General features: G+C 54.0%; 1 protein-coding gene across 1 annotated transcript; it reads left to right on the plus strand.

Annotated features, from left to right (window-relative positions):
- Window positions 1-184: 184 nt before the first annotated feature.
- TGME49_208050 (ABC transporter, putative) lies at window positions 185-24662 on the plus strand. The gene is made up of 18 exons (XM_018779411.1): window positions 185-3642; window positions 4461-5646; window positions 6099-6297; window positions 6916-8987; window positions 10130-10525; window positions 11319-12745; window positions 13307-13725; window positions 14272-14393; window positions 14749-14866; window positions 15230-15322; window positions 15924-16110; window positions 16669-16812; window positions 18049-18788; window positions 19429-19503; window positions 19938-20202; window positions 20626-20713; window positions 21754-22294; window positions 23496-24662. The coding sequence occupies exons 1-18, from the start codon at window positions 1144-1146 to the stop codon at window positions 23680-23682; spliced, it is 10758 nt and encodes a 3585-aa protein (XP_018638494.1). The 5' UTR covers window positions 185-1143; the 3' UTR covers window positions 23683-24662.
- The last annotated feature ends 799 nt before the right edge of the window (window positions 24663-25461 follow it).

Genomic DNA, 25461 nt, shown 5'->3' on the forward strand with positions numbered 1-25461 from the left:
CTGCTCGCCTTTGCCTCTCTCTCTCGGAGCGGGCGGCCCTGCCCGCAGACACACACGAAAAAAAGCGCGCGTTTCGAGGCGCGCGCTGATTTGAGGGCCGGCGCATGCGCTAGTTCGCGGGCAGACCGACTGTCTCCGTCTCCCTCCTCGTACCTCTCGTTTTCTCTCGCTTTTATTTTCGTCTGCAAGTTGTGCAAGTTGTCCAGCGTTTTCTCAGCGCGTCGGCGCAGAGGCAGCGGTAGAGAAGAACCGAGAACTGGCAAGACAGCGGCTTTTCCCTGCCAGAAAGGCACCTTCTCGCTCGAGCCGCTCCGGCGGTCGACCAGAGCGCGCCGCCAAAGACTCGCGTTGCGCCTTCGCAAGCTCCTCTTCTTTGCCGACATTAAAATGTCTTCCGCTCTCCCCAAGTGAATCGGCGCGCCTCTCTTTTCCGGCTTCCTCCTCTGCGTCGAGGAGACACCCTCGCGAGGGGAAAAGGAGACAGAGAGACAAAAGGCTTCAGCCACAGCAACGGCGAATGCAGGAAATGCAAAGGGAGAAGAAGAGAAGACCCAGAAGAAAAGGAGATCCGCGGAAAGAGGCGGAGAGGTGCAGTCGGAGAAGAGGAGACGGAGAGGAAGAGACAAGCTAGAGAAGACAGAGGAGAGGAGACAGAGGAGAGCAGAGAGAAGAAAATATGACAAACGCAGGGGCGCCGCAATGGGCAGGAGTGTGAGGCGTTCGAAGGAAACGAAGAAGAAACGACACAGAAGAGACGAGGAGGGAGAAAAATAGAATGAGAACTGGAAGGAGAACGAAAGGTCGCAAGCAGTCTAGATGCGCAAGGCGTTAAGTGGAAGTTGAAGCCGAAGTCGGGATGCAGGCCTAGATTGTCAAGTCGAGCAGTGGCGACGACAATGTTTTACGTTTTCCTTGTCCTGATTCGATTCTGGGTCTGTCTCTCTAGAGGAACTGTGTGTTTGTGTGTGTATTTTTTTCTGTCCGTCCTCTTTGTTTTCGTCTCGTACTCTTTCCGCGCTTCACCCTTCGACATCCGTTGCTCGATGGCATCATTCTCTGGGATCGAGAGCCCCAGTTCGTCTAGCGTTTTGACGCGCTTGCATCGGCGTTTGTTTTTTTTCTGAGCCTGTCTCTGCCTGGACGATGGACTGTGGCAAAGGCGATTGCTCGTCCTCCTCGGCAGAGGAGAAGAACTCTCTTAAACTCTCACTCTGGCCAATTCCGTATTCTTCTCTGTCAACTTCTTCCTCTGCTGCCTCTGCTTCTCGATCCTCTTCATCTCCATCTTCCATGTTGTCTTTTGCGTGGTTCTCTTCCTGCTTGTTCCTCCCGTTCTTGGGGGGATCCGCGTCAATCGACGAGGACGACCTTGGGAAGGCCGAGGCGTTTTTGAAGGCCCTCGAGGCCGAGCGTCGTCGCGCGCCGACTGCCCCGTCGCTGCTTCGCGCCTTGCATGCGTCGAAGCTCCTGTATCCCGCCTACCTTCTCGGCTTGCTAAGACTCCTCGAGGTGCTCCTCGCCGCATGTCTCCCTCTGCTTCTCCGCAGCCTCGTCGCCGCCGTCGAGGCGCCGCTTCCCGTCGGCCGAGCCTTTCGGAACTCTTGTCTCCCCTCCGAGGCACCCGATGCTCCGCTCTTTTCTCTACATGCAGCGACTGCATGCGCGGCGGCCGCGACCGGAGCGAGCTCGCCGTGGGGGTCGGTGCATGCAACGGCGCTCGGTGCGTCGCTGCTGCACCCGGCGAGCTCGCAGGACGCGCGCGACCCAGGCGTCGAGGCCTGGGGGGCAGCCGCTGCGTATCCCTGCCTGTTGTCTTTCTTCTCTTCGCCTTTCGCGTCCTTCGCCGCCGAGGGGACGGACGCTGTGGAACCGCTCGCGTTCGACGCTCACCTCTGTGGCGCAGAGCCTTCGCTCGAATCCCGAGTGAACCTCGTCCTTCTCCTCGCCGTCAGCATGGTCGTTTGCAGTCTCCTGCACGTCGCCGTTGGCGTATACCTTGGACAGCGCATGCGGCGCGTCGCGCTGGAGGTGAAAGTCGCTCTCCTCGCCGCCGCCTTCCGCGTCACACTCGAGCCGAGACGCCGAGACGAAGTAATCTGCGAGTCGAAAGCAGTGAGACCAGAGAGAAGCAGCGGTGAAAGGGGAGAAGAGGACGAAGAGGACGCCAACGCGAATGAGGACAGAAACGCACTTGAAGGAGGAGAAGCAAGCGAAGGATACCGCGTCATAAAACGAAGCACAAGCGTCGATCACCTGCCGTTCGCTTCCCGCGGTCGAGACGCGCCTCGCGAGAGAAGAAGTGGAACTTCCTCTTCGCTTTCAGATGCCCGGACGCGAACCCGCCAGTCTTCCGCAGCCGCATCAGACGCAACAGAGACGCCGGAGGTGGAGAAAGCATCGCGGACGACGCCCTGGAGAGGAGTCCTCCACAGCGAAGGCGAGGAGACGCGCGCTGCGAAGGGGAGTCGCAGGGCACCACGAGAGGCCGAAGCGTCGGAAAGGAGTGAGGAGGAAGCAAAGCAGAATCCAGACGAGCAGCCGAGGAAAGGCAGAGCGACGCCAAACAGGGCCGGGAGAGGCCCAGCGACAGAGGCGAAAGGACTGCACTTGAAGACTGCGACTGTGGGCAGAGAGAGCGCAGAAGACGAAGGGGAAGCAGGGACAGACGAGGTTTCCGACACGCCACCCGAACGGATATTCCGGCATCGAGCCTGGCCAGGCGCGGCGCCCAGTGAGGAGATCGAAGCCCAGTTGTGCGACGGAGAGAGAGCGGAGCTGCAGTCCACCACGCGGAGATTTGAGTGTGAGTCGCTCCATGGATGCACCGTCCATGCTTCTTCCACTGTTGCGGTGCCCCCTATGGCCTCTTGCTTTCCTTCTTCCTCTTCTTCCTCTGCGTCGTCTTCTTCCTCTTCTTCCTCTTCTTCCTCTTCTTCCTCTGCGTCCTCTACGTCGTCTTCTTCCTCTGCGTCGTCTTCTTCCTCTGCGTCGTCTGCTGTGTCTCCCATGCCTTCGCCTTCTTCTCTTGCCGCCTGCTCTCCTTCTTTAGCGTCGCTCGAAGTCTCTGGACTGGCGCCCTGCCGGACGCTGCAGGCGCCTGCCGCCTCCTTTTTTGGCAGCCGAGATCTCCTTTCTGCGCGATCCTCCCTGCCTCAGAGTCACTCGCTGCGTTCACCGTTTCTTCGTCCTCCTCTGCGGGCCGCTCCCCCGGCGACGCCCGGCGCGAGGCCGCAGGAGACTTCACGTTCGCTGCATGCGCGCGGCCTCGAGCAAGCAGCCGCGTCTCTCCCCCCTGTCCCGCTGCATGCGCGCGTCCGAGGCGCCATTGAAAGCGCGGCGTCGCATGCAATCAGACGAACGATGAGCGTGGTGGAAGGTCTCAACACAACGGCCCTGGACGTAGCGAGTTCAGCTGTAGCGACAGCTGCGGCAACGGCCCAGTTGGTGCGCGGTGACCGAAGCCGAGGTCCGGCAGAGGGAAGAAGGAGGCGAGTGGACGCGAGAGCAGGCAGACGCGCGAGACGCATCGGCGAGAAGGAACCGGCAAGAAACGCAGAAGAGGACAGCAGCTGCGGGGACTTCTCAGGCGTCGACAGCGACCTCGCCAGCAGCGTTGACGAACGCCCCAGCTCCTCAGATTCTGTAAGCGGGCAAGACTGGGGTGGGGGACCGAAGCAGGTAGAAGAAGAAGAGACAGCATTGCGAAAGGGGACTGAGAAGGAAGCGACAGATAAAGACAGAAACTTTGGAGAGACGGCTTTTTTATAGAGTTCCTGCGAACGTGACGACGGGAGTGCGAATCGCTCGATGTAGCCGTGTATAGAGATTCACAGATGCCAGGTGTGCGGCCAGTGTTGCGATGCATCTCATGTGATCGAAACTGGCTTTCGACATTTCAGCCGTCTTCTGCAGTCTTGTGAGCTGGTCGGCCTCGGCACTCCCTGAGATCTTGGGAGTCCGCGACTTCGATACGCGTTCAACATTTCCTCTCCTGTCTGCGTGAGAGATGTCGGAAGAAGGGGAGGCGGATCGTCCTGCGTCGGGAGCGCCTGGCGGCTGTGTCTAGTCATGCGAAACAGGAGGACGGGGAGCGGCGAACGCTCCCGCCACAAACAAGGAGCTTGATAGCAAAAAACGCGAGAACGTCTGGCAGTTCCGAATCGGTGAAGAGGCTGCTCACAGTCTATGGTGTAAATTATGGTGCCCGTGGCTCTTCTTGTTGAAATGTCTTCTTTTCTCTAATTTATTTCATGTTCTTTGCTATCGTTCTCTCTTGCTGCTTTATTCGCGCTTGAGCTTCTCGGTGTCCCTCCCCCTTGTACCGCGTATCACCTCTTCTTCGTTATATTCATGCTCCAAAGTACACACACACACATGCATGTATATACATATATATATATATGTATATATATGTATATATTTTTATATGTATATGTGCGTGTCTCTCTGTGTTTGCATAGTCGGCTAGCTGGGAGGAGGACGGAGAGGTGGACGTCGAGTTGGATGCGTCAGCTCCGTGGGAGAGCTCGCCATCTTCCAGGAGCATCAAGGCCGACGTCGCGGAACTTTCCTCTTCTCGTTCTTCTTCCGCTGCAGCTGAAGAGCTATGCCCTTCTGGTGCCCGCCTCCCCTGGCGCTCGCAGGTCGCTGCAAACGCGCTGACGCGCTTCGCCTGGCGTCCGGAGGTTCTGACAAGCTGTCTGCGCGACCGACGGGGGACAGAGAGAAGACGAAGCAGCGGGGACCTCTCCGCCGTCGCTGCGGCAGCTGCTGCGGCGACTCTAGCTGTGTTTCGTTCTCCTCTCGCGTTCTCGTCTAGAGGAAAAGAGGGAGGCGAGGACAACAAGACTCTCAACGCAAGGGGAGAGGCCGCAGACCTCCGCGCGCAGGCGTACACGCAGTTTGGACGGGCAGACGCCATCCCTGGGGAGGGGACTCGAGAGCAACAGTCTGGAGAGAGAGATTCCGAATTTGCGCCTCCCCGATTCTGTGCCCGAGAGAGCGAACAGTCTCTTCGAGACGATGAAGAGGATGGTGGAGCGGGAGCTCGGAGCCGCGGACCTGCGACCTTGCGAACCACTGCGGGTGTACGGACACCCGGAGAGTCGGCGCGGGACGCCGAGTCGAGTGCGCCGGCCCCGGCTGGCGTCTGTGCGAGTGGCGATCGAGGCAACGCGATTTACGAGGCATCTTCGTCGTTCGTCTTTCCACTTCGGCGTTGCTCTTCGGCGCCAGCTTTGCCGCACTTTCTCAGTGATCTGTCTTTGTTCTCAGCTCGCCAGGAGGCGCCTTCGAAGGCCGGCTGCAACGTCTCGCGTGCCAACGCCTCCCGAGCGTCGCGCTGGTTCTCTGGGGTGGCGTTTCGAAAGGACAAGGAGCGCACTGCCGATGGGAGTACGCGCGAACCACGACAAGAAGGTGGAGCGTCTCCGCCGAAGAAACAGCGACACAAACGCGAGCGGGGGCCGCGATCCGGTGCAGTACCCGTTGAACTCACGACGCTGCTCAGTGTGGACGGCGAACGCATCCAAGGCGGTGTCTGCACCCTCCACGAAGCGTGGGCAACGCCGCTGACGCTGGGCATCACACTCTGGCTGATTTACGTCCAGATTCCGAAGGCCTTTCTCCCAGGACTTATCGTGATTGGTACGCGAAAATGACGCGTGGAGGGCGAGTACGCAGACCGCCAGGACGCAGGTGGAAGCGGACCAGCGGTAGATAGAGCAGAGAAACCGAGTCAGACTGCCAGCGACTCAGAACCTTTCCTGCCTCGCGGCATGACTCCTAGATGGGTCTTCTGCGCGCTGGAACCTCCATATCGGCTAAAGAAAGGGAACTTCGAAACAGACGCGTCTGTGTCCTCTCAGATCATCTCCATCTTACCTTCTGTCTCTCCGTCGTATACGAGTACCTTGCTCTCCTTAGCATTCTTCGTATCTTCCAGTGTCGGTTTCGCGTTGCATGCACTTCCGTCAGTCTCTCGGGACGTTGCGACATCTGCCGCTTCGGATTTGAAACGCATACAGTGCCTGCGTTTCGTCGCTTCCTTCGCATGCGCGGCTCGGCCTTCCCCTGTTCTCTGTTTCTCTTTCTCTCAGCGGTGTGTCTCCTTCTGCAAATTCTTCTGACTCGGCACTTGCGCCATTTGACGCGGCGCTTGATGGTCTGCCGAGACGCGCGCCTGCATGCTTGCCGAGAATTTTTCGCGCAGTTCCGACATGTCAAACTCCTCTGTCTCGAACGCTTTGCCTATCGCCGTCTTCGTGTGCTTCGCCACCACGAGCTGCAGCGCCTCAAGTAGGACGGCTTGCTTGTGCCTTCTCCAAGTGACCGCTCGACTCTTTTGAGTCGTCCCAGGATGCCTGGAGGCTCGCTAAAACCTTTGGTGTGACTTTGTCGCTTGTGTACTCGCCTGGCGGGAAAAGGGAAGCAGGTAGTGTCTCTTGCGCATTCCGCGGCGTATCGGCGCGTTGGCTGTCCCCCAAACCGGGGAAGCTCGCGGTCGCTTTTTGCCTAGAACGTGAGGTCACTGCCAGTGGCATTAGAAGACACAAAGGCGCGGAGGGTCTCTGCCTCCCACTGGGAATATCCATGTGGATGCAAAAATGAAAGGAGACAGAACTCACCGACGCTGGTGCCTTCCTGTGTGATGCGAAGGGGCACCCAAGTCTCTCCCGCTGCTATCTATAACTGTCTACATATATATATGCACATCCATGGTGTACATATATATATATATATATATTTATATATATATATATATATACATGTATATATATATATATATATATGTGTATTTGTACATCATATATTTTGAGGCATGCATATGGTTGTATGGATATGAGTATTTGCTACTTCGTGTTTGAATGCCAATTGTCCATTTCTGCTTGCTTTCGCGTTGTTGCTTTGTTTCAGGTGGCGCTATTATCTGCATGCCATTGGGAGTTACTTTTTCATTTGCACTCCATTGGTCGTGAAGGTGGTAGTTTTGTTCTCCCTGGTCTGTTCGCACCAGAAGCTCACTGCGGCGTCGAACATCTTCTCGTCTCTCGCGCTCATCGACAGGGCTCTGAACGCGCTTAATTCTCTCCCGGTTCTCCTCGCGGAATTCACCGCGGCCGCCGTCTCCTTCTCGCGCTTCTCCGCCTTCCTCGCCACACACTGGAGAGCCGCGGACCCGGTGCTCTCTCTGCCGACGGGTGGGGAGTCACAAGGCGCCTGGAAGAAGCGGCGGCCGCCGCGCCTGACCTGTGTGAGGGAGGCGCCTGCCGAGCGAGACGAACGGAGAGGACGAACCGAGGAACGCATTCGAGAAGCCTTGCCTGGAAAGGAGACGACGACGCCTGCGGGGCGAGCGCGTACGGACGCAAAGGAGGGGACAGCGTCATCGGGGAGCTGGGGGAGAACGAGAGGCAGGGAGACAGCTGCAGAGGCCGCAGGCGGACTGACCGAGACTGCAGTAGACAAACAGAGTTTCAGGCCAAGGGACGAATCCCTTGTTTCGGCGAATACCGGGCAGACAGGAGACAGACGATTTTCCAGGGAGAAGGCAGAGACGCTCCACGCACCGTCGTCGCTCTCCGGAATCCCTACAGAAGGGTGGGCACAGGCAGGCGCTGTTCCTGTTCCGTCGTCTGCGGTCTCCAAGTCGTCTTCGGTGTGCCGGTGTTCGTCTTCTTCTTCTTCTCGGGACTGTCTCGCAGGCGAATGCACTCCCCGCGCTGTCCCCGCATCTGCAAATGCCTTCAGCGACTCTAGCTCTTATCGAAGCCAGGCGCGAGTTTCAATGCCTCTGGGAAGTCCAGGACGAAGCAAATGTCTTATTCGTCTCTCTCGCTGCTACTTCGCATGGCATTCCTTGACACCTTCCGAACTGGAGGAATTCGCGCAATCGTGCTCAACTGTTCCGTCCCTCCGCTCATCCTTCTGCTGTTCCTTCGGTTCGTCCTCTGCTTCGTTCTCTTCTCCTTCTCTTTTGTCATCGTCCTCTGTTTCCTTCTCGTCTCCTTCTCTTTTGTCATCGTCCTCTGCTTCCTTCTCGTCTCCTTCTCTTTTGTCATCGTCCTCTGCTTCCTTCTCTTCTCCGCCTCTTTTGTCATCGTCCTCTGCTTCCTTCTCTTCTCCGCCTCTTTTGTCATCGTCTTCTGCTTCCCTATCTTCGCCTTCTCTCTTGGCTTCGTCTTCTGCTTCCTTCTCTTCGTCCTCTTCGTCCTGCTTCTGTTCTTCCTCTGGAGCGTTCCCAGCTTCTGCAGCGTCGGCGGGTGCGCTCGTGAGTCGCAGCAAAGTGGTGTTGAAGAACATCAATTTGTCGGTGCATGCAGGCGAGTTGACGGTCGTCGTCGGGCCTTCAGGCGGAGGGAAAAGCAGCCTCCTCTGTGCGCTCATCGGCGAGCTGGTCCTCCTCCACGGCTCGGTTGCGGTCGCGGGAGAGAGGCCGGAGGAGGTCTTGGAAGGCAGCGGAGTCTTCCCCGTTCACAGGCAGGGTGACGAGAGGCCGAACCCCACAGGACGTTCAAGTGAAGAAGTTGAACAGGAAAAAAGTCGCGACGCCACACGCAACTCTGGACTCGCGCGAGAGCGATCTCGGGCAGGGACCTCGAGTCGCGTCGCTCGAACAAGGGAAGAAGACGGCGCCCATCGTGAGGTCCAAAAAGAAAAAGGAGAGGCCTGGCGGAACGGCCAAGAAGGCGGCGAGGAAGGAGGACGTCGCGGTGAAGAACCGGGGGACGAAGGAGACAGCGAGGAAGCAGAACATGAGCAAGACGACGCAGAAGACAGCGAAGCGATGGAAGGCATTCAAGTGGGATATGCTGCACAGCAACCTTGGCTATTTCGCGGCACCGTTCGAGAAAACATTCTGTTCGGACGGTCCTTCGACGCAGGCGCGTACCACAAGGTCCTGACCGCATGCGCACTGCACAGCGACCTCAAGAAACTTGCATGCAAAGACATGACGGAGCTCGACAGCGGCGGCCAGTGTCTCAGCGGTTAGTGTCGGCCCTTGTCACTGGTGGAAGGGACGCGTTTGGCTCTGCGCGAGCCAGCAGGTTCTCTCTCCACCCAGATCAAAGCCTTCATGTGGATTGCCGTCTGTACTTAGCCAACTTCATGCAGGTCCCCTCTGCCATGTATCCTGTGGCACTCACCATGCCTGTGAATGTCGAGCCATCTGCGTATACATGCATGCATGCAGACGTCGATGTCTCAATGCATTTTTATTTGCATATACGTATCGATCCACGAATTCATATATATACATATATATATATATATATATATATATATATATATATATATATAAACATAGATTCGCACATTGATAGAGACGTAGGGGTGAATAGGTAGATGAGTGTATAGATGGATAGACAGGTAGATACATTGATGGATAGATTTGTAGATACACAGGTGTAGACGTGTATTTCAATACATACTTTTCTGTTTATACATATAAATAAATATAAATATATATAAATATATATATATATATATATGTATTTATGTCTACGTGTATGTGTGTCAGTGGGTAGGTTGAGCTGGCGTGTGTCTGGATTGAGATTCTGTGGTTGCACTCAGCGGGCGTTTCGCTGCGTCTCTTTTCGTCTGGTTTGGTGCATGTCCTGCGTTGTTGTTCCTTCGGATGGGTCGCTCCGGCGTTTGTCGTGCTTTGCCTTAGCCGGTCTATTTGTGTGGCGGTTTGAGTCAAGGTTGATTGATTGAAACCCTTTTGTTCGTCTCCCCCTTGAGCGCTCTTCGCTCGCGCGTCTTGAGGTTCCTCAGACGTCTCGAGAGCACTGGTTATCACTGTCCATCTACACAGACAGAGAAGGGGAATGTCGAATGCATATCGCACCAGTCTTCACCTTCCCCTCGGGTCGCTGGACTTGCGTTCTCGTCTCTTCATGTCACTCTCCGAGAGACGAGGTTTATTTCCTGTGGAGCGCGTTGTTGACATGCAGCTGAGCCGATTCGTGTCTCTGCATGCAGAACGCATCCTCCCCCTCTCCGCTCGTCGCGCATATGTCGAAACCGCTTCAGTGGCTTGTGACAGTCCCGCGTCTGGCTCCTCTTCACTGGTCGTCTCCTCGTCTGTCACCTTCGTTTTCCGCTTCTTGCCTCTCTCCTCGTTCAGGTGGACAACGTACACGAGTCGGACTCGCTCGTGCTCTCTACGGCGCGGCCCTCGCAGCTTCCGCTTCTGCTGCATCTTCTTCGCTCTCGTCGTCTTCTCCCTCTGCGGCTTCCGGGTCCTCTGTGGTTTCTTCTTCCTTCGTGTCTTCCCCTCCTTTGTGTCTGAAGTCCCGCGCCTCGGGGGGATTTGGAGGCAGAGCCCAGGGCGCAAGCGACCTGTCTGTCAAGCGTCTGCAGGTCAGGAGATCGGCTGCAGGCGGTCGGCCTTTGCAACGCGCCCAGAGACGAACGAAAGGGAAGGCAAAGCCAGCCTTTCTCTTTCTCATCGACGACCCGTTCAGTTCTCTCGATGCAGTGACTGCGACGTGGATTTGGAGGCATGTCTTTGCCGACGGAGGTACGTCGCGAGTCCAGGCTCAATCTCGATAAAACTGAGATGGAACCTTCCCTCTTCTCGTAGGCTTCATGGCTTTGCACGCGGTCCCCTCTTTGTTGTCTTCTCTCTGCGGCGTCGTGACACCGGAACCAGGCCCACACGAAAGGAAGCTTTCGCGTTCTGTTCAAAGCGGGTACCAGGCATCATCTTTGCGTTTCGCAAAAGGCCAGTTCTTCCGGGGTTTGAGTCTGCATGGTCGGTGCAGGCAACCGATATGCAAAAGCGATTCACACGACAGCGATCCACGTCTCCCTACCGATATCGATATCCCCGGATGGCATGCCATCTCCATATGGAGTTTGAGTTTCAATCTTTCGATCCACGCACCTGCTGTCGCCTCTCCATCTGAATCGGACACAAACGCGTCTCATCGTTCTCCTCTCTCTTCCGGTTTCTTTCATCGCTTCTCTCGTTTTTCTCTTCGTTTCGCCGTTCTTCGCGCCAGTCCCGGTTTCGCCTCTCCGATTCCTCTCCCTGATCTCCACTTCGTCGTCTTTGCTCCTCCATCGTCTTCTCGAAAACGTCGAAGAAACGTCTTTCCTATGTGCTTACACATGCCTTTCTTCCTCCTCTTGGATGCGCCCCTTCGCTTCTTCACCGCTTCGTTTTTCTCATCGTGCATCCCCTCTCGTTCCCTCCCGCGTCCCGTCGCATCCACCGTCTGGAGAGAATTGTTTTCACTTCGTAGGCATCTGGCAGCTCCCGTCTGTGGTCCAATGATGACGCATGCCGGCTTTTGCTTGTTTCGTTTCAGGCATTTTGTCGGGTCAATCTGTCGTGCTCGTCACGCATGCAGCGTTCCTCAACACAGTGCGTGATCCCCCCATCTCGTCGCTCTTGTACATGGAGGGCGGATACCTCGCGCCTCTGCTGTCTACCACTCGCGCGCCTTTCCTCCCTTCTTCCCTCTGCGCTACGCGAACTTCTCGCGACCCGCAGATGTCGGGAGGCTCTTCGCCTCGCTCGCTCTCTCCCTCGTTCTCTCCGTCCTCTCAAGAGGCGACGCGGAGTCGCGGCTTGCAGGCAAGCTCCGCCGGCGTAGAGAAGAAGCCTGCGCAGCCTGGAGAGGCTCGCCTTTGTTTGCAGAAGGACGCGAGCGAGGCCTGTGGGGGTTTCGCGCTTCCCGACTGGAGGGCGGGGACACCGGAGAAGGAGCGGGGCACAGGCGGTGGTCAGGTTTGTCGCGCTTGGAACGACGACTTGGACGGCAGCAGTGACGCGACGCCTGACTGTCGGAAAAAAGGATGTAAGATTCCAGAAAAAGACAAGCGAGATGAGGAAGAACAGAGAGACGACAGCCGTGTGAAGCAGCAGGTGCGTCGTGTCTTTGAAGCCCAAGACCCCAACACAAGTGAAGCAACAAAGTCGCTTCCAAGTCCGACCACGAAGACGGACGTTGACAACGCCCGCCAGTCGCGCCAGTCGTGCCAGTCGCCGCCGACGCGCTCCCCAACGTCCCTCGTCGTAGAGGCAAACATGCCTGATTCTTCGGACGCCTTCCTCCGCTGCAGACCCGTCGCGGCGGGAGGCACGTCGATGAAAACGACTCAGTCTCTGCCGTCTTCTTCTTCTCTTCAGCACGAGCTCTCCACAGCGGCTTCGGCGGTGGCCTGGCCCTGTGCCGAGGACTTCACAAGCACAAGCGAAGGCCGAAGCAGCTCCTACGGAAGCCTGGTGGCGAATCCCCCTGCCCGCGCTCCTGGCGGCGCGTCCGCGGAGACGCGTGGCGACGAGAGGGCGAGAGGCAGGATTTTACTCCGGCTGAAAGAGTCGACAGAGCCGAGGGCCGAGGGAGATGTTAGCAGTTCGTGTGAGGTTTGTGGACAAGGCGAACAGGTGAAAACGCCGTTCTATCACAGGGAAAAGAGCGGAGCAGCTTTGGGGTACGCAGGCCGGACGGGTGTGACAGGGGGGAGGGTCGATGCCTGTCGGAGCGCAGGGCCGGGGGACGAGAGACGACTGGCGCTTCAGAGCGAGTTGGAGAAAAGGCTCTCTGTGTCGGCTGTGTCTCTGGGAAGAGGCGGCGTGCCGAGGAACGGAGTCGAGACTCTAAGGGGAAAACCAAGTGGAAAAGAGAAGGAAAAATCCCGAGAAGGCGACGCGTTCGACCGAACCCTGTGGGGGGTGTACATCCGCGCCGCCGGTGCCCGCCGAGTCGTCGGCGTCCTCCTAGCGTGTATGGTAAGGCGACGCCGGGGAAGAGAGAAGAACGAAGAGGCCGGAAGCGAAGAAAGACGAGTGATGGCGAAACAGCCCCAGGAACGGAAGGTCATAGAAGACACAGATCAACGAACTCTGGGGGCGAGGGAACGAAGGGGACGACTTGACAGAAGCCAGTCGAGAGCGATCTCGAGAGACAAAGCCGATCGGCAGGGAAAGAAGAGCAGACACATCGCAGCAGGGCTTCGCCAAAACAACGCGAGGTTGCAGATGCAAAGCAAAATATATTGCGTGCGTTTGTTGCCTTTTTTTCGCACTTGTTAGAAGGCTGCTCGTTCTGGCAAAGCGCTGGCGTATCGACCCCCAGGCCTCGCGAGCATGTGCACCTGCTCTTGCGCCTCACGTCGTCTTTTTCTCAATTTCCATATTCAAACCGCCCCGATCTTAGACGAGACCGCGTTTCACATAGCCCCAGCCATGCCAGCTGCGTATTCGCTCGACCCTGGGGTCTCCTCTGCGTCTTGGCGCCGCCCCCTCCAGTCTTGTTTGCCTCCAAGTCTCGTCTGTCTTCTTGTTTCTCAGCTCCATGCGTACGGCAGTGCCTTCTGCGACTACTGGGTGAAGTGCTGGACGACGAATCGTCTCCCGTTCTTGTTGCCCCGTCCATGGGAGACTCTCTTCTCGTCGTTCGTCTCCTCGGCCTCGGTCGCGGAGCCAGGCAACTCCCTTCTGACGGCGTTGAGGTCGGCGCTGTGTGCGCTTCCATCTCTCGGCGTCTCCTCCGGCGCCTTCTCTTCCGGGGCCTGGAAGCCGGCCTGCGACTCGAGCGACTTCTCGGCCGAGGGCGGTCATACGTGGAAGGACGTCAGCTTTCTTTTCGTATACTTCGTTGTCGCGTGCGTCTCCATTCTCCTCTGCGTCTGCACAACGTTCGGCTACGTTCGATGCGGCCTGTCCGCGGCCCAGGCGCTCCACGAGCGAATGCTCGCAGCTCTCCTCAGGTACAGAAAACGGCTTGTGAAAAATGACGGTCTCTGACCTTCTGCAAAACACTACGTGGACACGGCGCAAACAAGAGAAGAAAGACGCAGTTGACACCCCGGCCCTGTACATCTACATATGTATATATATATATATATATACATGTATATATATATATGTATATATATATAAATATATATGTATGTATATATATATGTATATATATATATATATATGTATGCATGTAGTACAGTGCCGTAGATGAATTTGCGCGCAATGACGTGTGGAGGTGGAACTGGTGTTGTACGGTCGCTCCTCTGGACAGGAACAACTTGTGGCTCTTTCGGTTCGTGTAAATGCTCCTGTCAATGCGTGAGCAAATTCGCCTACTACCCATACAGATATATTTATATGTATATATATATATATATATATATGGATTTGATATATGGGCGGACAGAGGAAGGGTGGTACGAGCAGCGAGGGGAGATAGAGAAGGGGATCTGTGTGCCGAAGGAAGGAGACGAACGTTTCAAATGAATTCTTGAAAATATGTTTTTCTCCAGATCGGGGAGTTCCTGGGTTGAACGCACTCCGCTCGGACGCATCCTGAGTCGATGCAGCGACGACATTTTCAGCGTCGACGAACAAATTCCCTCGGCGCTGCACCTCTTCACCGTCATCGGAGGTATCTGCATGCGCCTAAAGCTAATGCGAGAACCTTTTCACTTCAACACCGAACTCCTGCAGCTGACGCAGATACGTAGACATGAACAAAGGTAGAGCTGTCAGTTTTCCTATTCAACACCATATATATATATATATATATACATATATATATATATAAGTACATAGGATTATACGCATTCGTATATGTATCCGAAGAAACACTCACCCTTCGGAGGCTAACGCTCCCGCACGCATGCATACTATACATATATACAGGTATATTTAATTACATATAACCAAATATATATATATATATATATATATATAAATTGAGTTCACGTTCTTTCTCGCGTTTTGTGTTTGTTTTTCTGCAGTGACATTGTCGGCGAAGTTGTTGATGTTGGCGTGGAACGCGCCTTCTCTCCTCGTCGTCCTGGTTCCTGTGGGTGTCTTTTTCTGGCGCACATCTGCGCGCTTCAGGGCCTCTGCGCGGTGAGCGAAGCTGCAGGAAAGACGAAACCGCGAAAGGCTTGTGACGCGTTCAAGAGAGCTGTGCGATGCCGTTGAATTTGCTGCAAGCGCCTGTCTTTCAGAAAAGGTCTTCTAATCCAGAAACGTCTCTGACGCAGCTCCTCTGGAGGAGGGTCGAAACGAACCGGAGACAAATAAATCTCGTTTCGCGAGGGGCGAGTTCACCAGCCTGCTCAATCGTCGTTGCTGTCTCTCCTTTCGAAATACAGCTGGTGTCCTTCTGCAGCTTCTCCGGGAGGGACGTCTCGCCTGGATGGCAGCTTTTCGCGTTTTCCAAACCATTTGCGAGTTTCCTCGGTTTTTCGATTGTTTTTGATTATCCAGACATTTGAAGCGCCTTGAAATGCTCACGCGGTCCCCGCTGCACGAACGGCTCACCGAGGCCTCCACCGGGGCCGCGACAATTCGCGCTTTCGGGTACTCCAGGAACATTCACAAACATGGTTTCCTGCCGGTGGTTTCTTCGAGTTCCCCTCGCGCTTCGTCCTTGCTTCCCCTTCACTTCTGCGTCTTTACTTTGTCTCTGCCTGGGTCGAGTCTTCAGTGTGTGTCTCCTCCATTCTTGCTTCTCCGTTTTTGCTGCGCGCCGTCTTCCTCTTTTCTTCTTCGCGTCTCTTCCCCGCCGTTGTCTTTGTTCCTCGCCGCCATTCGTTCTCGGTACCCTGGCGTGTATGTGCGGTTCCTTGTCAAGCCTGGACGTCCCTGGATCGCGTTGCTTCTCTCCGTCCAAGTTCCGTTCATTGCATGTGCCACTGCCTTCTCGTTTCTTCGCTCGCTCTTTGTCTCTCTCCTTTTCCCCGCTCCTTCTTTCTCCCTTTCCTTCTCTCTTTCTGTCTTTCTCTCTCCCTTTCTCTCCTTCTCTCTGACTTTCTCGCGCGTATTTCCTTCTCCTTACAGTCAGTGCGCTCCTCTGCCTGGAACAGTGGGTATGGGGCTCTCGTTTCCTCGTCGCACTCCCCTTCCATTTCCTTCCGGGCAATGCGTCGACGGACGTTGCTTCTGTGTTCTCTTTTTCCAGAGCAGAGAGACGCTTTTATGAAGCGTACGTAGACAAACTCGGCGAGCACCGGCGCACGGTGCAACGCAATCAGCTGGTGCATGCGTGGTTGTCGCTGCGACTGCAAGGCTCAGGTGCCATTGCACAAGGAGCCTTTCTGTTCATCGTTCTTTTTCCGGTGTTCCTCGTTCCCCACCGCCTCAGCTCGGTAGGTTGTACACCTTGAGGAGTGGAGAACGTAAAACTTGCAAACCGCTGCAGACCTCTCTGGCTGCTGGGGCCTTCTGGCGCTGGGCAGACCGCGGAGGCTGCGGCGTGAGTGCACCGAAGAGGAAAGGGAGAGGAAGCCAGTCGCGGCGGCGCAGGGAGCTGGGAGGTCGCGTCGGATGCAACGCGCCACGATGCTGTATCGAAGGCTTCTTTCGACGACTTAGAGGGGAGGTGCTGCGAGCAGGTTGACCGAAAGAAAGAGACGAAACGTCAGAGAACTCGAGAGGACGGGCAAGCCTTAGCTGCGCGTTGGGCGCGAGAAGAATACCCGGAAAAAGGCGAGGACTCGCCTGAACGATCTGACGGGACCGCGCCATCGAGAACAGAGAGGGAGAGAAGGAGACGAACCGACATCGCGAGAAAGGCTGCGGGAGATGAGAGAGACGCGAGAGGAAGAGAAAGCCAGCGAGGCAGAGAAAGCGCACGAGAGAGAACAGAAACTATAAAGACGCGATATGCATGCGCTGCGAGTTCCTCTTGATTCCTTTTTCTCCAGATGCAGGGCGAACTCGCTGCGGTCTTAGCCCTCGGCTTATACACGACGATGCCCCTTGTCCGTCTGCTGACAGCTCTCATCACTTCGGCCATCCGAGCCGACATGCAGATGGTTGCTGTGGAGCGTCTGACCGAATATGCAAATGTAGGTATCTCTCGTCTGTTTGAGCGCACATCGAATGCTTCTTATCCATCTCCAGATCTGCGCTGGTCTGATAGAGCTGAATCCCCTCACGATCTCTCTACACATTTCGAGCCTGTCGTCTGTCTGTCCGTTTGCCCACCGAGCGTTCTCAAATCGATGCTGCTCCATTTCAGCAGCATGGGATGCGCTACAGAAGCGTTGACGACTCAGTGCTTCGTTTCGCACGGCATGACCGTGAACGCAGGCCATGAGCTTCCATTTCCCTGTCGCTGGCCTCGATGAAGTGACGAGGCCTTCCATGCTCCGTGGAATGGGGAGTCAGATCTGCATCTTCCTAGAGGGTCCACCGCGTTGTCCAAGAGTTCGAGGGCGTTCCCGCTTTCTGTTTTCTCTGGATTTCTTATGCTTTTTGTGCTGCCCCATGTAGTGCCTTCAAATCTCAGACAAACTATGTTTCCTTCTTTTCGAACAGCACACGGGTGACGCGACGCTTCCCCTTCGGTCCTAGAAGAGAGCTTCGTCGCGTCCCCACCGCCTCGGTGTCTTCTGCTGTCTTCGCGTGTCTTCTTCCGCTTGTCGACCGTAGCTGCAGCAAATGCACCCTGCAGGCATAGCCTCTCTGCATGTTCGTCAGCAACTCCGCGAACCGTTTGAGTTTCTGAGACACTCAGAGAGCACGATGAAACGGTTTCTCGAACCAGGCGCTCCTTCGCGGTTCTCGAAGGAGCCAAGACAACACCTGGAAGGGAACCAGAAGCCACGGCAGCGGAACATGCAGACTTACTTTTCTCACTCACGCCTCTTTAACAGAACAAACTTGCCTTGCTGCAGTGGGCATGCTGTCACGAACGCATCCTTTGCCTGACGTTCGACGGCTTTCCTGCCAACTTGTTAACCTCATTTCACCCTCCGGAGGCCCGGGACAGATCCGAATCCAACGCCCGGATGATGTGGTGTGTCTGTCCAGTCTAACAAACGGAGCGTTCCGGTCCAGGCACTGCCAGCCGGTAACGAAGAACACCCGGAGTTGCTCGAATGTGCGAGCTCGATCGTTTTGAAGGCTACAGAAGCCTGCGTTGTTTCGTGGTCTCGTGCTTTAGCGTCGGCAAAAAAAGGTCTTGGCGTCTGCGGGGGAACAGTGAATCTTCAGTCTCGTCTGCCCCTCGAGGATTCGGAGGTCGCGAACGATTCTGGGAGCAGAGACATCCTGTAATCTAGTGATGCATGTTTCTGCAGATTCCACCTGAGGACGATTCCTACGACCCCCTTTACTGTCGTCCAACCGCCTCAGCGCTTGAACATTCGGGGGAGGCCTCATCAGGCTCCGCTCTTCGTCGGCCGCTCTCTGTCGCCAGCTGGGTCTCCCCTCAGTCGCCTTCGAGCCTGAAGAGTGGAGAAGATACGCGATCTCCCGGAAAACCTAAACCGTCTGCAGGAGCCGCTGCATGCACTGAGACGGTGGCCGACGCACCGGGCTCTGCGCCAGTGGCTGTCGCGCCCAAGCCATCTGCCTTTCCTCTGTTCTTGCCCTTCCTCAGTCGCGAGGCCTCCTGCCCAGATCTCGTCTCTCTCGGAAAGAAGAAAGAATCCACCAATGCGTCGTCGCCCTCTGTCTCTTCTTCTTCCTCCGCTTCCAGTGCGCTGCATGGCTCGTCTTCGGCGCGCGCCTCGCATTCGCCTCTCTGCCGCTCCGAGCCTGAGAAGGCTGAGATGAGCGGCGCTTCCGCGCATGCAGGCGGAGTCCCCGAAGTCCCCCGCGAGCAACATTCGTGCGGTTCCGAGAACGCGACTGGGACGTTTTTCTCAGGGTCGGACTGCGCAGAAAATGTCTCTTCCCGAGCGCCTCCCGAGACGCACAAACGCGCGAAAGCAGTCCTGAAACAGCTCCGCTTCGACGTAGCGCTTCCTGCAGCCCCCCCCATCGCCTGGCCGACTGCTGGTCGAATCGACTTCGATGATGTCTGCGTCGAGTACGGGTGAGACCAAAACCGAGACACAGACCCACCATTTCCTCCACTTCTTCTCATATATATATATATATATATATATATATCCTCATTGCCCAGGTATTGTTATTGGTAGACATCTCGATGGCGTCGGGTGTCCTTCGATGCGTCTTACCATCTCTACCGGTTTATAACTCTGCGACAGGTCTCTGTCTCTGCGTTCGTATATATATATATATATATATATGTTTAACAACAACACAGGAGATGCGCGGCAGAGACAGAATGTTCATAAACGTTTATGTATATCTACATATATGTTTGTATAAATGTAGAGTTTACTCCAGATATATCTGAGTGGAAGATGAGGTGTTGTACGGACGCGGGTCAAGTTCGGGGGACATGTTTCTCTCTAAATACCGACCTGCGGAATCGCCGTTCTGCCTCATACCATAGACCACAAGTGTGCGATAAAAACTGATAAATGTATTATATATATATACATATATATATATATATATCTGCATATTTGTATATATATATATATATATACGTGTGGTAGCTGAGTATATTGGCTTCGTTTGTCTGCATAGAGTTGTGTTGGGTTGTCTGTCGTTTCCTTTGACAGCCACTGCGAACGTTTTGTTGCATGCGCATGCATTCTGTTCAGGCCAGGACTGGCGCCCGCCTTGAGTCACGCCACTTTCACAATTTATCCAGGCGAGACAGTCGCCATGGTTGGCCGGTGAGGTCGCCCTCACAGTGCATCTACGTTTCTTCTCGTGTATAGTTATTCCTGTATGTCTACTTGTACTTTTGTGTATCTGCCTTCCTGCAAATCTCGATCTCTCTCTGTATGGTGCTTCCATCGCTGTCCAGGAAGAAATATCTGTCTCGATCTCAGCGTCTCTGTATTTCGCTCTTTACGTGCACCTTTATATCTCCATCTCATACAAAGATTTTTCCTCACGATACATGATATACACATATATATATATATATATATATACTTATAGTATGCATTTATATATATATATATATATATATATTAGACACCAGTACAGATCTATACCTATATATATATATATATGTATATATATATATATATATATTTATCGATACGTTTTTTGGCAGACTGTCGCTTCTGGATGGAAGGCGTGATGAGTTGTCGGTGTTCAGGACTGGGGCAGGTAAGTCGTCTGTTTTGCTGGCCCTGACAAGAATGGTGAATTACACGGGCAGCATCAAGATCGATGGCGTCGATACGCGTCGCATGCCTCGCCATATTCTCCGGTCGCGCCTCGCCCTCGTCCCGCAGAATCCTGTCCTCTTCTCGGGATCTTTGCGAAGCAATTTGGACGCTGAGCGCCTTCGTACCAATGAGCAAATTCTCAATATCCTCGACCTCTGCAAACTCGGAAATGTCGTCCGAGCCCTCCCCGATGTACGTATATGCGAACCTCGAGACCTCATTAACCACGCGACGACGATCTGCAAATGCGTATATATTTATTATATTTATACATGTGTATGTCCGTCCTCCATAGAGATATTTGCATGCGAATAGGAAGACATCAAGAGATGAGTAGATAGACACATAAGCAGGATGGCAGTGCTCTATACGCAAATGTATACATATATATATATATATATATATATATGGATACACCTAGGTGCAGAGAGATCTTGTTTGGAGAATTGTACATCTACCTGTTAGCAGGTGTATCAATACGCACATGTACGTATTTCTATGAATGCATGCAGACAGGGGGCATCCGCGTGTATTTCTTTATGGCGCATGTGTCTCTGGATGGCTCTGAATTTCCAAGATGAATGCGTTTCGTTTCCTTTTTCGTTTTGTCTCCAGGGCTTAGACACGCGAATGTCTGCCGGCGGCGAATGCGCCAATGTCGAGTTTCACATCAAACGATCTCGACGCAGTGCTGCGAATACGCGTACGTCTCCCCAAACGTTCTTGTTTGTCTTTCGTCTTTCTCGCTCACGTTTCCATCTTCTCTTTTTTCTCCCTTTTCCTCTCTCTTGTTTTCCTCGTTGCATGCAGTGGTCCTGCAGGAGAACCTAGAAGGTTATATCCTACAAAGCTACCGTTTGTTTTCTTCTCGCGTAGTCTTGCAGTGCGTCTCTGTCTGTTTTCCTCTCGCCACGGCGACCCAGCCTTCTGGTTGAGTCCCGCAGACCACGGTCGAAATGTAAACAGTCCGTTGTTTCGTCCTTCTCTTTCACGGTGTTGAGATGAGGGAGCGGGGGTGCGTCAAGCTGTAGCCGGGAAGTTAGCGTATATACCCGAGGACAAGCCTAGATGTACAGATGGACACAATTAATCTTTGTATGGTTCGGCCCTGCGTGACGCCTCAGTCTCAGTTGAAGCGTCCTTTGTTTACAGCTCGTGCCGTTACATTGAAGAGCCTACCGTTATATTCGATGATCTTTTCGCTTTCTCTCGCTGCTGTCTCTGTCTCTGTCTCTCTCTCTGTCTCACGCTCGGTGCTCGAGGGACACCGTGCCCATTTGATTTCCGATTGAGTGTGGCGTCGGTTTTTCTGCGACAGTGCAGATACACTTAGGCAGTAAAAAGCTAGTGTCTATGTTTCGAGATCTGTGTGCATAGAAGAGAGAAGAGAGTTGGTCGTTTTCCGGTGTCTGCATGCTTGCTTCAGTGCTTCGTTCTGTGCCTTCACGCGACAGAGAGCCTCGATCCTCGAGCACTCGGATCGCTTTCTGCGAAGACCAGCGTCTGGGTCCCCAATCGGCCTTTTCGTCTGCGTGGTGTTCGCCTTGAACGTTCTTGTCGATGTCTTTTCTCTTTTCAACTCCATCGTCCGCCATCTTCCTTCCTCTCTCAAGTGTCGTCTCCGTGGTTGCATCCGTCGCCTCACCTGCAGTTCTTCCTAGCGTTTTTCTCCTCCTGTCTGGCTCGTCAGGCTCACATCCGGTCTGTCTCCTCTCTGCCCTCTGTCTTCTCCGTCTGCTTCAGGACACCGTCGCCGGAGCGCGACTGCGGCGCCGTCTCCTCCTTCTTCCTCAGATGCTCACGAAGCTCCGCGTTGGCTTCCGAAGCCTTCCTGTCACTCTTCCCCGTCTCCGCCTTCCGGTTCGGCGCCCTGCGAAGGAGAACGAGAAGGTCGAGAGGCGGCGGAAGGACCGACGGCTCGAGGGACCCGACTCAGCGGGAAGCGACGCGACGCCGACGACGAGAGACACCCTGGACGAGTCCACAGTCGCGAGAGGCCGAAGGAAGCAGGAGAAAGCCAAGCAGGCAGAAAAAACGAGATCCGCCACGAAATGAGGAACGAAATGAGAAGTGCAAAGAGAACGGAGACAAGACGAGAGCGAGACAACGAAAAGAGCGTATTGCCGGGAAGCATTCGTTTGTCTCCGGGGCAGCAGCAGCTCCTCTGCTTTTGTCGCGCTCTGCTGCAAGGTGCTCCTATCATGTGTCTGGACGAAGTGAACAGTCGCGTCGATTCAGGAGTCGAAGAAGATATTTTTTCGAACGCTTTGCGCACCAAACTCAGGTGAGGGAAACTCTTGATGTGAAGGGAGAGAAACGCGTCTTTCCATCCAGATGAATCCATGTGTCTCGCAGCCTGACTCCCGGGGCGCAGACCAAAGAAGGTCGGCTGTGGCGGAAGCAACGGGGGTCCGTGTGCCTCTCCGGTGCGTTAACGCGTTGCTTCTGCGGCGTTCCGGAGTTCCACCAGTTCGGTAAATTTGGCTGTGGCTCTTTTTTGTTTTCTCGATCTCGTTGCCCCCTTCGCCACTGCGAAAAGCAGAGCCTCCAGACGCGCGGGTGGGGGTAGGACGGCGACTGCGTTCCTGCGAAAACAGAGTGGGATAGAGCAGCTTCTCCCCGAGGTCGATGGACTCCCTCTTTTTTGCCTCTGCGGAAGAGACGCACTGGATGGAAAGGGGAACAGGGAAGGAAGACAAACAAGCGATTAGGACGCAGTGGACGCTGAACTGGAAAACGCAAGCTTCGCTCCCTGATGCACGTGAAGGAAGAAAGAGCTGGGGAACGAGAAAGCGACAGAACACTGTCTCTGGCCCAATAACACACCAATCTCAAGACCCTTCAAATGCATATATATATATATATATAGATATAGATATAGATAGATAGATAGATAAACAGACAGAAAGGTAGACAGAAAGATAGATAGTTAGGTTAGGTTGAAATTCATGGCAGATATTAAGCTAGGTGCCGACATAGAGAGATAAGGATCTGGCTAGGCGTATGTGAACAGTGATAGACTAGATACGGGTACACCTTGAGACACAAACGTGAGTAGACAGACGTGAATGGATACAACTAAATATTGAAAGCTGTAGATATGTGCAAATACATCTATTTCTTTGTATACGTATACAAATAGAAAGATAGACAGATAGATATACATAGAGAGACAGGTAGGTGGAAGTCGATATATATATATATATATATATATATGGATACATGGAAAGATTTTTATGTTGGCACGGATGCCTTTCTCTGTTGATGGAAGAACTGTTTTGAATTGTCCATCCCAAGTGGCGTTTTGGTAGATGAACGGTGCCGTCACAGACGCTCGTGTGTGGGGTGAAAGTTGCTTCTCCTCAGAATTGACTCATTTGCATAGGGGCATTAAATGCGTTTTCTAGAGAAAGAGAGGTGCTTTCGCCTCAGTTTCGAAGGTCTCGTTTTTCTGTTTTTTCTTTGTTTTCTTTGTCCCTTTTTAGGCCGTGCACCGTGTTGATGATCAGCCACAGGCTGGAGGAACTACGTTCTCTCTGCGACAGGGTGATTGCTTTTTACTCGTCGCGCGTGGTGGAAATCGGAGTTCCGGATGTTCTGCTTGACAATCCGAACTCGTATTTTTCCAAACTTTATCATGCCGGCACCACGGAGGGCCAAGAGCGAGAGTGACTGCCGGGGACTGGTGTTTTCCTTTGAACAGAAAACCGCATTTTTTTCGCCCACTTTTTCTTCCTCCCCAGGTCTCTTGTCCACCCCAAATGGGTCATCGATCATCCGCCATCTACAGTTATAGATATTGAATCATGTATGAATATACACATACACATATATATGTGTATATATATATGTATATTTATATATATGGGGTTGGTGATGGTGGGAGAAGCTTTGCGTGCATACGGATAGAGATTCCACACATACATTTTAAGCGTATGTGCATCGATGTGTATATCTGAGTAAGTCCATAGATAATTCTCTGTTTCTGCATACGGCTGTTGACAAGATCAAAGTACCTGAAGAATGTATTAACTTACATTGAGGTCAATTGCCATCGTTGGTGCGCGTTTGGAACGTTGTTGGCAGTTGCCGATTTAGATTCCCTCGTGTCGTGGCTTCCATTTGTCTTGGTTCCACTTTGGTCGCTGTGTCGCACGACGCATGTATGCGCTTTCGAGGAGACGATTTTTTTTCAGAAAGGTTTTTTTCAACTGCACAACCGCAACTGAACGCAGACGCATGTATTCAATCATGGAAGCCGGATAAAGCTTAGAACGTGTCTGTGCAGAACTGTTTTCATGCGCTGGATGCATTCGTCAAACGCTTGCGCCTGTTCTGCGGACGAAGGCTTGTCTCGTGGAATCTGTTTCGATCCCCCGACAGAGAGGAGAGCCCAGGTTGGTCCCCCCGGCGACATCTCGGCCGCGCCAGCACAGACCTGCGATGCTCGCTCTCTGTGTCTCTCTGATCGGGTACTTGTCGCGCGCTTCTTCCCTCTCAGTGAAAAGGATCCGCGAACGCGAATCGCAAGCACGGAAGGCTCCGTAGACCGAACGCCTCATTGACCGCATTTCACGCTGGAACGCGCCTTTCTCAGGACCCGGTGAAAAAGGGTGGGGAACCGTCGAACGGCTTCTGCGTATCTGGTGGGCGCGGTCGATTCATCGAAGGCCGTCTGTAAGAAACTCGAACCAGTGATGTGTGCTCACGCATCCTCGAAGGTTTTGTCGGTCATCTTGGCGTCGCTCAAGCTGCACAGAAGCGACTCGTAAACAGAACTGAGGAATTCACAGGGACAGCTCGTGCCAGTCCATCTGGGCCTTGAGTTGACGGGCAGCCAGAGGATTCTGGGAGAGCTGCGACTCTTGAACCTGATGCGTTCAGCGCTCGTGTGTAAAGGAACTTGAGCCGCGAAGAGGTCTCGACCTCGAGCTCTACTGAGAATGGTAGAAGCCGTGGGGACGCATCCGAGCATGGGAGGCCGCGATGACAAAAAGCGTAGGCTTTCAATATCTTGAAATGCTAAGGTCTTTCGCATTGGCTAAACCAGGAAACAGTTTCAGCGTTCAATCTGCTGCTTCACGAAAGGCAGTCTCGATCGTCTTAAAACAACAAGAATCGGATCTTAAGGCTCTCACCCGCAATGGATTTACCATTTTTCGAACAGCATACAGCATACGCATCACTATTCCGCGATATTATATGTTCGTCCGTAGAGTGGTGGCTTTCGGCGAGTCGTAACACTAAGCCTAAGGTTCGTTACCGTCGGAAGAAAACTTTATTGTCGATATAATCTGTGCTTGAACACCAAGTCTAATCTCGGTAGAAGAAAAGCAAGAAGCGGATTTCAGTTTCCTGCGACACTAACGTACCAGAAATCACATGCTGGCTCTGTTCTGTGAACGTATCCTCTGGTGCTATCTCCTGTGAGAGTCTGATGCTTCGCTGCTC

This window comes from Toxoplasma gondii, chromosome Ib, assembly GCF_000006565.2.
Source record: "Toxoplasma gondii ME49 chromosome Ib, whole genome shotgun sequence".
In the NCBI taxonomy this organism is placed as follows: Eukaryota; Apicomplexa; class Conoidasida; order Eucoccidiorida; family Sarcocystidae; genus Toxoplasma; species Toxoplasma gondii.

What these genes read in the sequence shown, in the direction of transcription:
- TGME49_208050 (XM_018779411.1), top strand. Translation starts at nt 1,144, where the DNA reads ATGGACTGTGGCAAAGGCGATTGCTCGTCCTCCTCGGCAGAGGAGAAG. An exon ending in CGGCGGCCAGTGTCTCAGCG is followed by an intron (nt 8,988 to 10,129) that starts GTTAGTGTCGGC and finishes CTCCTCGTTCAG; the next exon opens with GTGGACAACGTACACGAGTC. An exon ending in TTCCCCACCGCCTCAGCTCG is followed by an intron (nt 16,111 to 16,668) that starts GTAGGTTGTACA and finishes CTTTTTCTCCAG; the next exon opens with ATGCAGGGCGAACTCGCTGC.